Source organism: Sus scrofa, chromosome 9 (genome assembly GCF_054392235.1).
Source record: "Sus scrofa isolate SSC_HxYL_T2T_F1_AM1 chromosome 9, Sscrofa_HxYL_maternal_Yorkshire_Landrace_v2.0, whole genome shotgun sequence".
NCBI classification, from domain to species: domain Eukaryota; kingdom Metazoa; phylum Chordata; class Mammalia; order Artiodactyla; family Suidae; genus Sus; species Sus scrofa.
In genome coordinates this window covers 129,172,821-129,187,819 of record NC_139391.1, presented here as the reverse complement: position 1 = coordinate 129,187,819, position 14,999 = coordinate 129,172,821, and the positions used below count along the sequence as shown (strand labels likewise).

At 43.8% G+C, this 14,999-nt stretch overlaps 1 protein-coding gene across 3 annotated transcripts in view; it reads right to left on the bottom strand.

The window, feature by feature from the left end:
* Window positions 1-14,999, bottom strand: part of LAMC1 (laminin subunit gamma 1) — a 122,873-nt gene that overhangs the window by 42,625 nt on the left and 65,249 nt on the right. For all 3 annotated transcript variants that reach the window (XR_014814289.1, XR_014814290.1, NM_001271715.1), the window contains 1 exon segment: window positions 4,034-4,338. Coding sequence is in view for 1 of the 3 variants with exons in the window: in NM_001271715.1 (NP_001258644.1) it covers window positions 4,034-4,338 (305 nt within the window). In the remaining 2 variants the exon portion in view is untranslated.

Sequence of the window (14,999 nt, the reverse complement as noted above, 5' to 3'; positions counted from 1 at the left end):
CTGGGTCACTTTGCTGTACAGCAGAAACTGGCCCAACAATGTAAACCAACCAGACATTAATTTTTTAAAAAATCTAAAAAAGAGCGAGAGAGAAGCCAGCACAAAGCTCACGCAGCACCACAGCTGTATCAGACATGCTGGGCACTGCCTCCTCCTGCCCATTCCTTATCACCCCCCTCTCCCGCCCTCCCCGCCACTGGCAGAACTGGGAGACTCATCCAAGCACAAGCCAACGAATCACCGCACTGGTCTGAACCAATCAGAAGTGCTCTCTGTCTTGCCCCCTTCCCGTGATGTCACTTCTAATGAGACCTCCCCCAGCCACCCTAGGTAAAACTGCCACCTCCAAACTCCCTATTTCCCTTCCCTGTTTTATTCAGATTGCCTGTTTCTATCATCACCCCCCCCCCACCTGGCTGCTGCCACCACCACCATCAGATTATAAGCCCCACAGGGAGGGAATTTTGTTTGGTTCACTGAGGTTTCAACAGTGCTGAGCATATAGTTGGTGCTCCCATCACATTTGCGGAGCAAATGAACACATTTGCAGAAAATACAACTGGTCGAGTTGGTAAGTATACCACAAGGAGAGAAGGCAGGAATGAAGGTTGTGCAGTTTTCCCCTAGGTTTTATGAGGTTTAAGCACTTACAATAAATGCCCTTTCACTGAGCTAATTTTAGTCAGACGTTTACACCTGTAGCAATTATAATGATCCCAGTGAATCATGTCTGGCAGTGTCCACAGCCTGGGGAGTCCCTTTCCACGCTGATTCTAGGCTTGGGCGTGTGACGTGCTTTGGCCAAGGAGACATCAGCAATTGTGACACAAACAGAGGTGTGATAAGTAGGTGTGCACTGGGACTTCCCCTCCTGAAATACTTCCACCATCACATGAAGAAGCCTAGTGTAGCCTCCCTGAGAAGTCAAGACCACAGAAGGAGAAAAACCCAGCTCCCAACTAACCTGCCGGGGAGCAAGCCCAGCCCAACACAGGATTATGAGAAATAATAAATCACGGTTGTTCAAAATCATTAAGTTTTAGAATAGTCTAGTACATGCAACCACCCAAAGATCCCACGTCCACTTTAAGTCCTCTTCTGGGACTGCGTATCAGAGTCATCTGCAGAGAATAAGCAAGTGCAGAGCTGCAGGCATCTATGTTTCCAGAAGGCTTCACGTGGGACTGGGGGGCACATTCCCTGTCTAAGAATCCCAGGTCACATCACGCCAACCACCTGACCTAGAGAACAACACAGAGATCGCCATGAAGCCTCCACGTATAATTAGAAAGAAGAGAAGATGATTTCACCATATCCAAACTTGGAGTTCCAATAACAACTCCCACTCACGGCCACAATGTCAGGAATCTGTCAGTTGTGTGTAATGTAAATAGCTAAACATATCTCTGTGTTTAATGCTTATTATATCTTCTGCAGGCTTCATCTTTATCACAGCTCTCCTTGAATAAAAGCTTCTCAAGGGCTGAACTAAGCCTTTTTCTCATAATGGGCAGCTTAAAAAGAACAGACACTGAAGTCAAGACTTCCTGGGTTTTGGATACCAGTTCTATCACTTAAAACTGTGTGATTTGGAATAAGCAATTTTTTTGCTTCTGGGCCTCTGATTCCTCATCTGTAAAATGGAGATAAGAAAAGCATCTACCTGGGAGTTCCTGTTGTGGTACCATGAAAACGAACCCCAGTATCCATGCGGACACAGGTTTGATCCCTGGCATCGCTCGGTAGGTCAAGGATATGGCACTGCTGTGAGCTGTGGTGCAGGTCACAGACAGGGCTCGGATGCCATGTTGCTGTGGCTGTGGTATAGGGAGCAGCTGCAGTTCTGACGATTCAACCCCTAGGCTGGGACCTTCCATATGCCACAGGTGAGGCCCCTAAAAAAAAAAGAAAAAAGGCAAAGTATCTACCTTATGGAGTTATTAGTAGGATTAAATGTGTTAATATATCTAATATATCTAAAGGGCTTTGAACAATGCTTATCACATTATGGCACGTTATAATAAATGCTATGATACATGCTAATTATTATTATAAATCACTACATGCTTAGTAATATTCACATGCATGGAATCCCTCTCCCAATCCAGCAGATCACGACTTTTAAAGGGAGGCACAGGGAGCAATGAAGACAGAAGCCAACTGTCTCTCTTCTCATTGTGCGATTGGCTGTAAGTCAAATCAGTTAAGCCTCCTTGGCAATCATGCATCAGAGCCAGAGCTCTTATATCCAGAGATACATAATTAATGCTTTTGCACAGTGATACCAACTGACCAAATCTGTGGCAGATGCTCACAGCCTTCTGCCACATGTAGTCTCATGAGTGTCTGTGGAATGAAGAGTAACAAACATCAGATTTCCTATGGCTGGGGGAACTGCTTCAGGACAGGCTGACAAGGCATGTGGTCAGCAAATGTGCCAGAAAACCACCGTCACAACATCACCTCACTTCTTTTTCCTACTGACGACACTGTTCCCTCCCCAGGCTATAAATACAAGAGTTTATATAGGACAAATTAAAGCTAAAAAATGTGTGCTAAGTAATCAACTTAAACAGCGTTTGTAGCTCCTTCTCCCCTAGGCAATGCATCTCCTGCTTCTTCACTTACCAAAGCTGGTTATTCTTTCTGCCATGTTTTTTTATTTGGCTGCAGCGTGCAGCAGCTTGATGTGGGATCTCTGTTCCCAGACCAGGGACTGAACCCAGGCCACAGTGGTGAAAGCACCAAGTCCTAACCACCAGACCACCAGGGCATTCCCCTCTCCCCCCCCCCTTTTTAATATCTCACTGCCATTGAAAGAAATTTTTTTCTAAAAGGCCTCTGAAAACATACTCACTGCTCACCACAACCCTTGGAGTTTACCAAAATCAAGATTTATGACCTCCCAGCAAAGTACAGGAATACAACAGAAGGATAGAAAGAACTGGACCCAAAGAGAATACATTCTCATCTTTTGCCACTGTCTACAGCTACACAGCCCAGTTAGACAAAGTGTCCTTGCACATAACAAGTTCCAAAGGGAAAGAGAGAGAGGATATAAAGGCAGAGATCCCAGAAAAACAGGGGGATTCCTACTTAGAAGTCACAACGACTTTCCATAAGATGTACACAACACTTGCAAACCCACGTCCAGTTTTTCCTGTTGCAGTGAATTAATACAGGCTGCCACCATTCAGATGTCAACGTCAACCACGAGACAGGGGCATCTCCAATTCTGTGATAACATCCTCAGAATAGCATGAGACTCACCAAGTCTCTCCAAAATCAAGCAGCAAGAACATAAGGAAAGGTCACAGACAACTAAGGAATACAGCAAGATTCCAAACCATGGCACATAAGGAATATGCACATGGAATTCATGAAAAAAAGAAATCTTTAATTCTCTTGCCATCCTTAAGCGCTATAACCAGGAGGACCTAAACGCATATCTCGTCGCAAATACCAGTGCTTTTAGGTGACGAAGAGTTTTCTCAATGACTGGCAATGGGGCCAGACACACCCAACCAAAATCTCCTTCCACAATAACGAAGGAAGCTGGAGTTCTTAAATAGCTTGCTCCAATTGTTCCTTCTTGCTAATATTAAAAAAGTTTTTATTTTGCCAAACCAAAGAAGAGGTAAAAAAAAAATTTATGACAAAACTGGGTAGATTCATTCAAAAATCCTCTTCAAAGGAAGGTCAGAAGCAAAATGTTTCTACTGCATGTACAGAGAGTCAAGTCAAAATTGTTCAACATTTTAAAAAATGGGTACATCCGTTGTGCATCCATCTGTACATCCCAGATACATGTGCAAGTGCATAAAAGCATAAGAAAAACATCACCTGGGCAGCAGGACCAAAGCTATTTTCCTTCACTTACTAAGAGTACCCAGGAAGGCAGAATAAAATCCAGCCGTCTGTCTTGCTGGAGTAGGTGCTATTCCGAGCCCTTCCTTCAGAATTGACAGTGACCTTCCTGCATCCTGCTTGTGGAAGAACGAGCCGGCTACCGAGCCAGCCTCTGGGTGCCTACCTGCAGCACAGGGCTATTGTCAAAGTTGTAGGCGCTGGGCCGTCCTTCCAGGGTCGAAAAGGCCACGTTGCCCCCAGTGAGAGGAGAAATGTCACTGAATTCATCCGTGCACAGGGCCTGCTGCTCGTCCCCTCCTGTCCTGATGAAGCCGCGGTTTGCCTTCGAGTAGGTGTTCTCGCAGGAGCCGCTGTAGTACTGGTACGGGATCCAGGGCCCGTCTTCCCTCGTGCGCTTGTAAATGGCGAAGCTCTCTGGGCGGCTGGTGTGGAACTTGAGGCGCACATACGTGATGTCAAAAGCTTTTCCTGTGGGACAAACACACTGAAATTCATAAGTCACTGGTATGAAGCAAAAGAAACTCCCGCTCTTCCCACTTTGCTTTGAAACTTGACAAAGGAAAAAGATACAAGCCACCCTGTGCGCACTAGACCAAAAAGGTTCCAGAACACACAACACATGGGACATACCCACTAGGCTATTCTAAGCCAGCAAACAGTGTTTGTTTTCCCACAGAAATGACAAGGTATAGCTGGACTCATAAGTTGGCGCATAACAGCCTGTTTATGATGCGTGTTGTTGAAATTTTGTTTACCATGAAAAACAGTAGCATATATTATGTACATATACTGTTGGACAAAAACATAAGTGAATGCACAAATGTGTTTATTCTTAAATTCTGGTGCTTCTGCAAAAGCTTGTTTACTCAAAGGATAGAAAATATCTGCTGGTTTTCTAAATGGGTCTTCTGGGTACTTTCAAAATGTTCAAAAGCTCCTTCTTTATTAATTGTAATGTTACGCCTTGATGCAGGAAGAATATCAGCAGCACCATCCCACTAATGCATCAGGTAAAAAGAAATTCGAGAGAGTTAAGTACAGTGATAGAGAGATGGGGTAGCGAGTAGAATAGGAAAGAAGAAAAAATTCCTCCAGTAGCTGAACAAACAGATGACCAAAAAGAGAGAGAGAGACATGAGAAAGGCAGTTCCTAGAAGCTGTGTTCAGGGAGTTCCCTGGTGACCCCGGCAAAGGACTCTGCCTTGTCACTGCTGTGCCTTGGGTTTAATCTCTGTCCCAGGAACTTCTACATGCCATGGGCGTGGCCAAAAAAAAGTTGTGAGAATTTATAAGATGTGAGTGCTGAGTAGGGAAGGGCAGCAAAAGAGAGGAGCCAATGGGCTGCCATCCCTCTGGAAGGAGAGTCCCTGGGTCAGACAACTCCCTGCAGTGGCCAGAGCGTGGTCTGATGGCTAGGACAGTTTGGCTGCCAGTCAGCATGCCTCTAGGTGCGTAAAATGATAATGTGCAATTGTTTTTAATCACCATTCATGCACATATTGGGTCTTTCTATCTCTGACAAAATCTATACTTTGCTGCTTCTTTGTTCTAATGAAAATCAGAGTTTGGCAACAACCATCTTTGGGGGACAGGGTGTGTTAGACACAAGGGGTCCTTGAACTGAAAGAGCTTATGGTCTCTTCTGCCAAAGTGAATCAACTTATAGGAAGAACACCCTCCAAGGCCCACAGAAGAGGAGCTGCTGCACTCCCTGAGTACTGAGAGGAGACTTTCTCCAAGCTCCCATGTCCTCACTCACTCCTCCCCAGGGGAGAAGCCTGAGGCTCACTTGTGGCTGGAATCTCCTCGGCTCTCTCCTAGCTGCTGGCCCAAGTCCCCCTCTCCTCTCATTCCCTCCTCTATGCAGGGGAGACCTGCTGTTGTCTTGCTACTGGATCTAGGACTAAGTGGTGAGTTCAACTCTTAGTGAGTCGGGGAGGTGGTGGGGCAGAAAGCCCATTTAAGCTATGAGTTCTGGCTCTGTTCTTCAACCCAATTTGACTTATACTAAAACCGATATGACGAGTCACATCTGACTCTATTTCCCAACATTTGGTCCAGATCTTAAAAGAAGGGTTTGATCAACTGTCCCCCATGTACCTGAAACACTCACGCACGATAAGATCTTGAACATAAAAGGGTATATAGTATGATGGAAAGAACCCAGGACTGGGCACTGAGTTCAGACCCTGGCTCCTTCAATTCTTAGCTGCGTGACTTCCACTGCATCATTTTCTCCTCTATAAAATGCTGGTGAGTAATAATAATCCCCGAGCTTCCCACCTCAAAGACTTGCTGGAAGGTCAAACTAAGATCTTGCATATACTTGATGAATGATACAATGCTATACAAATATAAGGCACTATCTTAATAGAGTACAGAAGAAAATGCCTGTACTAGGATCCCGACTATGTTCACATGCAAGTGCCTAACTGTCTGAGGGACGACCTGGCAAAGAACGTAATACAAATGTGGATCTTCTACCCAGGATGCAGTACAACCCTTTGCCTGGACACAGGTCATGCAAATACAGTTTACGACCCTTCTGTCCAGAGAATGCACATTTAACCCATATCTTTTCGCTGTGCCAAAAATGTAAAGACATCACCTTTGAACGAGGGTGAGGTTATGATACGGTATCGATGGCATTCCAGAAATTATCTAAAACATTCTGGAATGGTAAGACAATTACGTCTTACTCATGAGTAGGTGGCTTGGGATGTTCAAAGGTTTACTCACTAATCTGTGGATTACAGATGACCCCCCCCCCTGCTTTTCTATTCTCTCTGTCTACATTCCAACCCTCTCATTGTTCTTTAGCAACCCATCCATCAGGGGTATGGATCAAAGGAGAGAAGGTAAAATGGATCAGGGTATCCTGTGTCCCAGACCAACATCTGTGCCACAAAGCCACACTGTGAAAGAAAGAGGCACCAGGGGCCACCCACTGCTGGCACAGACACAGAGCCATGGGTGGCAGAATATCGGGAAAGTAAGCTTGTTAGCATAACACTTTGAAGCAGCCTAGTGTTCTGGCGCTGGCCCTTTCTCTGGCCCTTTCTCGCCACGCCTAGTGTTCAGAGTTGCTTTTTGCATGCTAATCTAGAGCTACAGGGGAAGAGGAAAAGGGCTCTGTGGCCATCTGCAAAGGAGGCTCGCACAGTCCACGGGCCCCACCACAGGCTACATGCATGGCTGTCGGGGGTGCAGTCAATCAGGTAGAGGAAACAGGACCACGGCAATTCCATGTGATGAGAGCTATGACGGGGGAAGGACATAATGTTTTGGGAGCATGGACGAAAGTCACCTAACCCAGATGTGTGAGGCCAAGAAATGTTTTCTAGAGGAACCCAAAGCCTAGATCTGATGAATGCAGAGGAGTTACCTAGGCCAACAGAGATCAGCTGTGCAGACAGATGGAACAGCATGCATCAAAGCCCAGAAGACACACAGGAGTGGTCCCTGGAGGAATGTTAGATGGGGAATACTGAAGAGAGTATAGAGCCACTATAGAGGCTCGCAGAAAGCCAACTAGAGAGAGAGAAGGCTTGCGGGGCAGAGAGAGAGCTGCTGAGAAGAGGGTACCAACGTCTCCACAGAGGTGTGGCACCCCCTGGCACCTGGCACCCCCTGACAGGTGCCACGGAAAGATAATAAGATGTGGGGACTGAATTTAATTTAAGGAATTTGGGGGTCTAACCTGAATCAATAAGGAAGCAAATACAGAAAATGGAGTGGAAGAGTCAAGGCTTGAGTATTCTGTGCTATCCAGAATGACCTGTAATCATGGACGATCAAGAACTGAAAACCAGAGTTAGCTTTTATCCCATCACACAGCTGCAGCAGAGACCCACCACGGGCTTGCTCTCTCTCCCTCTCTCTCTTAACAGACGTCCCTACACTTTGTCTGTCCATCCTGCTCATTTCACAGCTGACAGAGTAAGGCGATCTAGTTAAATGGGAGATGAAGAGAAACGAGAACCAGGACTCCGCTTTTCCAGTCCAATGGCAGTTGCTACACCACCTCCACACTGCGGAGGCCCGCAAAAGTAGACAACAGGGCTTTAAGGCAAAGGGACCAAGCCAAGCAATGAAGGAAATCAGTAAGCACACATCTGGAACGTATTCCAGCAACTGTACAACCGACACGTCTTCCCCGCTCACCTCGGTTCACGCACATGAAGACAAGGCATGGATATACACACCCTCGAGAAAATATTTAGCTTCTGAATGCTGTGCTGCCTTTCCCCCTTGCCTGCCACATTCCTTCCATAAACAAGAAGACTCAAGTGCAGATGTTTAGAACGAGACGCACAAAATTAATGAATACTTCCTGCTCTGAAGCCTACAATTCACTCTGGCCAAAGAGTTGACAGAAGGGGAGGGGGCCGCCTGGACAAGGAGAATCCAGCCTTTGTTCACGCAGGGCCAAGCCGAGGAATTCTGCTTAAGCCTCCTACGTGGTGAAGTATTTCTAATCTCTCTGAGGAGGGGAGAAACCCTTCCTGTCTTCGAATTGGATTCAAGCACTCACTGCTGGGGAACATAAATGCCTCTCTGTTGTGTGCAGCTCAGATGAATTCCACACGGATGTGGTGAAACAGCCTCCTTTACAGTGAAGTAATGAATGACAATGGCCATACAGACTTGCACAAAGCTTCCGCATGTGCCCTCCCATGGCCTGCATGAGACGAAGAGAACGGGCTCATTCTCAAGTCTCGAGTTGGGAGTCACTGATTCACTATTGTTCTTATGTGCTCCCTCCTCAGAATCAGAAAAGGACCGTTCTCCTTGCAGTCAGACCAGATGAGAGACGCATGGCACCTGAATGAGGGTGCAGGACAGAAAGTCAGTTAAAGATGGTGGATGTTTAGGCTACTGAATGGGATTCTCCAAACAGCGAACACAAACAGTAGTCGCAGAAAGCAACTATTTGAAAAGGTTTTCAATTTTGTTAGCATAACTGCTGGCCGAAATAGGAGTTCCCAGGACAACGCGTACAGCTGCGTACCAGCTGTTATTGTTCCACCTCAGCGGACAGATTGTACAAATACGGCCTCGCCAATCTAGATGACCCAGGGCCAAGTTCATGCTGAATGTGGGATCCTCAAGTAGACACAGATGGGTGATCAGAAAGCATGAAGAGGAACGGTCAAGCACATATACAATGTGTTGGGGGGGATCTGGATTCATGGAGTCATTCCAGCTGTTAGAAGACTCCATCCTAATTGCCTGTTGAAAGGCTAGTTTCTATTGCTCAAAACTCGCCTTCAATATAGACTGTTTTTAAATATATATTCCTTTCCCTTAAATTTGGGTGCTCTTTCTTCATGGCCTCTCTCCTATCAGCTAAATGCCAAACAGTGTAAGGGGATAATCCCAGAGGAACTAATCTAAATCAGCATAACTTAGCAAATGAGAACAAGTAAACTTTATAGCCTTCTAGGAAGTCGTCATTTTTAACTGAATTTATTTATTTATTTATATTTTGTGTCTTTTTATGGATGCACCTGTGGCATATGAAGCTCTCAGGCTAGGGGGTGAATTGGAGATACAGGTGCCGGCCTACACCACAGCCACAGCCACATGGTATCCAAGCCCTGTCTGTGACCTACACCACAGCTCATGGCATATCTTTTTTTTTTTTTTTTTTTTTTTTTGGATTTATTTTTTAAAAATGCAATAGCATTCACAAAATTTGAGAAAGCATCCCTTTCGAGGTAACATAACGGTTCAAATTTCCAGAGAACATGCAATAAGCACATCCTATTACATGAGAGCCCCTTATAGGACAGAAAGACATGCTGAGAGATGAGTCATGCTGAAATATGGATAGTTTCCATTCCAAGATGCCCCAGGAAAACAGAAGAAAGCAGGCGGATAAAAGAGAAGTGAAAATAATCATTTCAGAATTTTTTAAAAAGCTAGTAAGATTTTATACCAAAGCTATGTATAAACACAATGATGGATATAATAATAAAGCTAAGGGGAAAACAAAAGTTTTAAAACTGATTGGCAAGAAATAGCAACAACAACAACAACAAAAACACACACACACACAAAAAAAAAAAACCAAAAAAAAACAACTGATTGGTATGATTTGGAGGAAGATAAACCCATAATCCATTCTAGATGTTTCCATAAAGTACCAAATTTAAAGTTTAAGCCAAAGAAGACAGTTCTACTCTCTTCCTGTTACTTGCCAAACTTCCACTTGGTGCAACTGCTAAGACAGACCATGGTACTAACCTAGTATAGCAATCCTCAAAAATAAAATTATTCTGCTTTTGTTGCCCAACTGCAAAAATGCCATATCCTCTTCAGCCAAGTAAAGGGTAAAAATTGATTTGGCTTTACACATTAACTAAATATGAGATCATCAGATAGCTGTCATGCGAACAGAGAGAATTCTTAACGGCACCGTGGAGCATCAAACACTTTTGGAGGGTAATTTCCAATGGGTGCAGATTACTATTAGAGGTTGCGGGTATTTTTCACTATCTAAACCTAAGACGTATTTATTCTAATTTTTATCTCTTGCCATTTTACTTGAAGAAATTGTCACCAGCAGAGACAAGATTCCCAAGTGAAATTCCAAGCTAAGAACTGGTCATAGGCCTTATTAACCTGAACCTCATGCTTGCAGACGCAATACCAGCCCTAATTCAGGCTAGTAGGTCACAAGCATGCCTGAAATCCTTGCGCCAAGCTAAAGGAATGAAGCCAGCATTTACTCCCACTCACCCAAGCTGAGGCAAAAAAATCCACTCTGCTGAACAACAGAGTTCTAACTACAAGGAACTGACTGAGGTGTAAGATTTAATGGTGTCACATAAAGAAAGTAGACAGTTATAATATTAAGGAACTAAAATAAAGAGGCGATGAAATACAAGCTTCATAGCAAAAACCCACACTTTAAAAATGTCTAATTGTTAAGACATGAGAAGAAAAAAAGACACCCATAATTTATGGGAAGGCATTTCTTATTCTATGACATCCGTACACTATTGAAATTTGATATGAGGGGAGGGGGCTTTCATCCAAAACAGAAGAGTGATGCACTGTAAAGGAGTAGTGAGAAAATCTGACTAGGAAAAAAGATCCTAATGTAACAGTCATCAGGTGCAATCATAGACTACGATCAATTCCAACCAACCACCCCCACATACAAAGTCACGAAAAGGTAGCCAATAGTGTACTTTTATTTATTAAATAACTATTTGCTAAGTGAATTTAAGTGACAACCCACCATGACAAGCTACTTAGAGTACCTAATTTTTTATTTTGCTAGAACGCTTTTTACTTTTTATTGTCTTAATAACTCAGCCCCCTTTTCCCCTAGATCATATACTATTTGAATCTGTCCTCAACAGAAGAAACAATTACAAGACCATAAAATATCTTAAATACTAAACTGTCTTTCTCGATTTTCACGATTGTGTAATTTCCTACTGCAGCCCCCCATCTGAGGAAGGTTAATAGCCATAGCCAGTCTTGAAGAACAAGTGTGGGGTGGAGAGCAAGGAAATTGGGAGTTCAGTTCTGGATATTTTACGTATAAGATGCTTACAAAACATGTGAGTAGAGATTTCAAATCATCATTAAGATGTACAAGTCTAGATTTCAGGGAGAGATCCAAGCAAGAACAAGAAGCCTGAAAGTCACGAGCATACAGACCATACTGAAAGTGATGGGATTACATGAACATACCCAGAGGATGGATAAAGAAAGATGTGAGGTACAGAACTGGTTGTTGGGACCTACCAGCTTCGGGGGTGGGGGGGGCGGTTGGTGACAGGGAGGCCTCAACACAGGAGACTCAAGGAGGGACTGTCACCGAAGCAGAAAGAGAATCAACAGAGCAGAATTCCAGAAGCCAAGTTTCAAAAAGCTTTTCAAGCAGAAGAGAATGATCAACTGAGTCAAATGTTCCTGAAAAGTTGAGAAAGATGAAAATGGAGAGTTAGCCGCTGGATGTAACTGATTACTGCTGACCCTGACAGCAACTGGTTTGGTAGAATGACAAGGATGAAAGCCAGAGTGTGGAGGGAATGGGGAGAACAAAGACTGGAGACAGCTAATAAAGAAATTTTTTCCAACTAATTCTGCTACAAAGAAATGAGGTGGTAGAAGGAGAGGAGAAGAGGGGGTTCATTCAAGGAGAAATTACTTTCTAAGACTGGAAGAGGCATGTGTTATGTCAACAGGAATGATCCAGTGTAGCCGCTGAATTTACCCCGAACAGTGAGGGTCTCCTTTGGTGCAGTGGAGGGATTTAAGTGGGTAAAAGAGACCCATTTTGGTGCACAGTAAAGTTCTTTGAGCCTTCCCAAAGATTTCCCTCAAGAGAAAAGAAATAGTGGAATTAAAAGGATCACTAAGTATCGAGGTTAAAAATGAGTTATCTGGTACCCAAACAGTCCAAGACTCAGGGGAGCTCTGGAAGGCCCTCCCCAGTAGAACCAGCCCAGATCCAGGCTTTCCTGCCACAGCGGTCCCAGAATCTGGCCCACAGGAAGGTACCAGACTAGCTGTCAGAATCAACCAGACAACTTCTCTAAAAAGGCAAATTGTGGAGCCTCATCCCCAGAAGTTCCATTTTGGTAGGTTCTGGGTGAGTTCCCCAAATCTCCATCTTTAAAAGCATGCTTGGTGATTTTTATGTGCAATTACATTTGAAAAATACCATCTCACTATAAACTCTTCCTCCTCCTGGTTCTCACCTTTTAAAGATTTAGGTAGGAGAGGCTCTGCTGTTGGTGCTGCACTGCAGAATGAACTCAGGCCCTCAAAGTGGTGAGACTTCTACTTTCGTGTCCTATGTTTTAAGGTGAAATTCATTGCAAGTGTTAGCTGTGCAGGCATGAGCAGTGAACCAGAATCAGAGTGCGTCTATCTTCTTTAAGACACAGACAGATGTCAAACTACACAGGGGCAGCTCACTCCATATCCAAGGAGGCTTGGGGTGACTGGACCAGCTGAACCCAAGCTCCAAAACATTTTTCTCCATGCCAACTTCCTCCATCATTCAATTTGTACTCTCAAGGCCCTATTTCCCAGGCAAGTAGAAATAAATGTTTCATTTTGAGGAGACCCACCTCCTGGTGGAAGTGTTAACACCGAGCTATTCTTTTCATGCCAATGTTGGTCCAGAACCCTGTAATCCGAACTGCCCACCCCTCTGGTTTCTGACCTTCCTTCCTCCTTCCAAGCATTACTAACAGTTAATAAAACAACACGAGACCAACCGCAGTTCTCAATGGCAAGGAACAAATCTGGAAGCAAAGAGTTAACTTCTGCTTCAGTACACTCAAAAAGAGAAGAAAACACTTCTTCTGCTTTGTCTAGAAGCCTAGACTTGTTTAATCCCAGTCTGCGTTGGGTAGTGCTGGCACTTTTAGGGAGGGCGTTACATTCTGTTGGTTGAAGACCAATGTAGACATATTTACTTTTCAGAGAAGAAATTTCAGGTATTTATTTTAAATATATATATATATATATATATATATGCTTAAGAGCAAAGTACCAGACATTCATATTGATATTAGAGAGGCAGAGGGGGAGAGGAAGAAGGTAGAAAAGGGGAGGGGAGGGGGCAGATTGAGATTGCTTGAAGAATTACAAGAACACTGTGAAAGTCCAGACTTGATATTCTAGGTTTTAAAATCTCTCCCAAGAGTCACACCTGATCTATAGGGCATGACTTATTTTCATTTTAGAAATACTTTGAGGTAGTGGATTCCCATCTCCTTCCAGAATCAAGCCTTAGGACGTACCTTGAGTCATTTAGAATCTAGGGCTGGCCAATTCTAGTCCACAGACTGAGTCTAGCCCATCATCTTTTATAAATAAAGTTTTAATGGAACAAAGCCATGTTCATTCATGAAAGTCACTGTCTATGGCTGTATTCTGGCTACAAAAGCAGAGCTGAGCAACTGTGAAAGAGACTGCATGCCTAAAATATTTATTACGTGGCCCTTGATGGAAAATGTCTGCTGATCCTGATCTAAGAAATCAAAGAACAGAAAAACAAAAAAAATCTACTAAAACCTCATCTACCTACCTCTTTTCTGCAGGGCATATTATTTTAAAATTTGGAAGGACATCTGAATTTTTTCCTCTATGAACACATAAAATACAGAAGCAGAAGGAATTCTATTCAGAAATTTAATAAGATTAGTAACAATTCAAATCCGTTTGAAATCTAGAATTACTTATTGTATTATTTCATAAGAAAATTATTTCAAATGAACAGGCAACAAAATTACTAGTTCAAAGGAGAGGGGATGGAGATTTAACCCACTTTAAAAATCAAATCTGTAGTAATAACCTCCAGCTCTAATACAGCCCACGAAAATGAACCAGTCTAGCAGAAAGGTGAGGAAGACACCACCACTGGAGGAAGCAGCACCATGTCTCCAGTGGTGCCTCCTCTCAGGCCCACCCCATGCAGAGACTTAAATAAGCAACCGCCGTGGGTGGAGGAAAACTGATGAATCAACTCCACAGCAACTGTAGCTGGGGTGGCTGGAAAAATGATGTTGAAAACTGCAAATATGGTGGAAAATGCGAGTGGATCCCACTTCGATCTCCACAAGAACCTCCCTCCCTTGTCCTCTGAGTAGGAATTCGGCCCTTCACACAGGCCTCCTTGTACTTCTGCTCTTCTGAGCAGATGGACAATTTACATCATGAAAATACTCTGCCAGCTGGCACTCTCTCCACAAGCGGCTGATTGTGAGCAGATGCCTTCATAAGATAAGGGTAAACGAATACACCCACTCCTTCATTTTTCATTCATTCCCCCTCTTTGCAGAGGAATGGAAATATATGCTCTATCCACTACCTTTCAGAAAGGAAGGTGGGTGTTCTTCACACCTCTTCCTCTCGGGGGGCCATGCGTGGACTTGCTATGCATTTCTGATTGTATTATGCACCCCCACCAAATACCCAAGACATAAGCAATCTCCCTAGATTCTCTGGAAACGACTTTGCGCTCCTAGATGCAAGCACCTGCTTATCTTTTCTAATGACTTAAACATTCTACTCTAGCACGGCCGCAATTTAGAACATTTAATAATCTACCAAAACAAAGAATCAAAACTTCCAGCCAGAATTCAATCAAAATT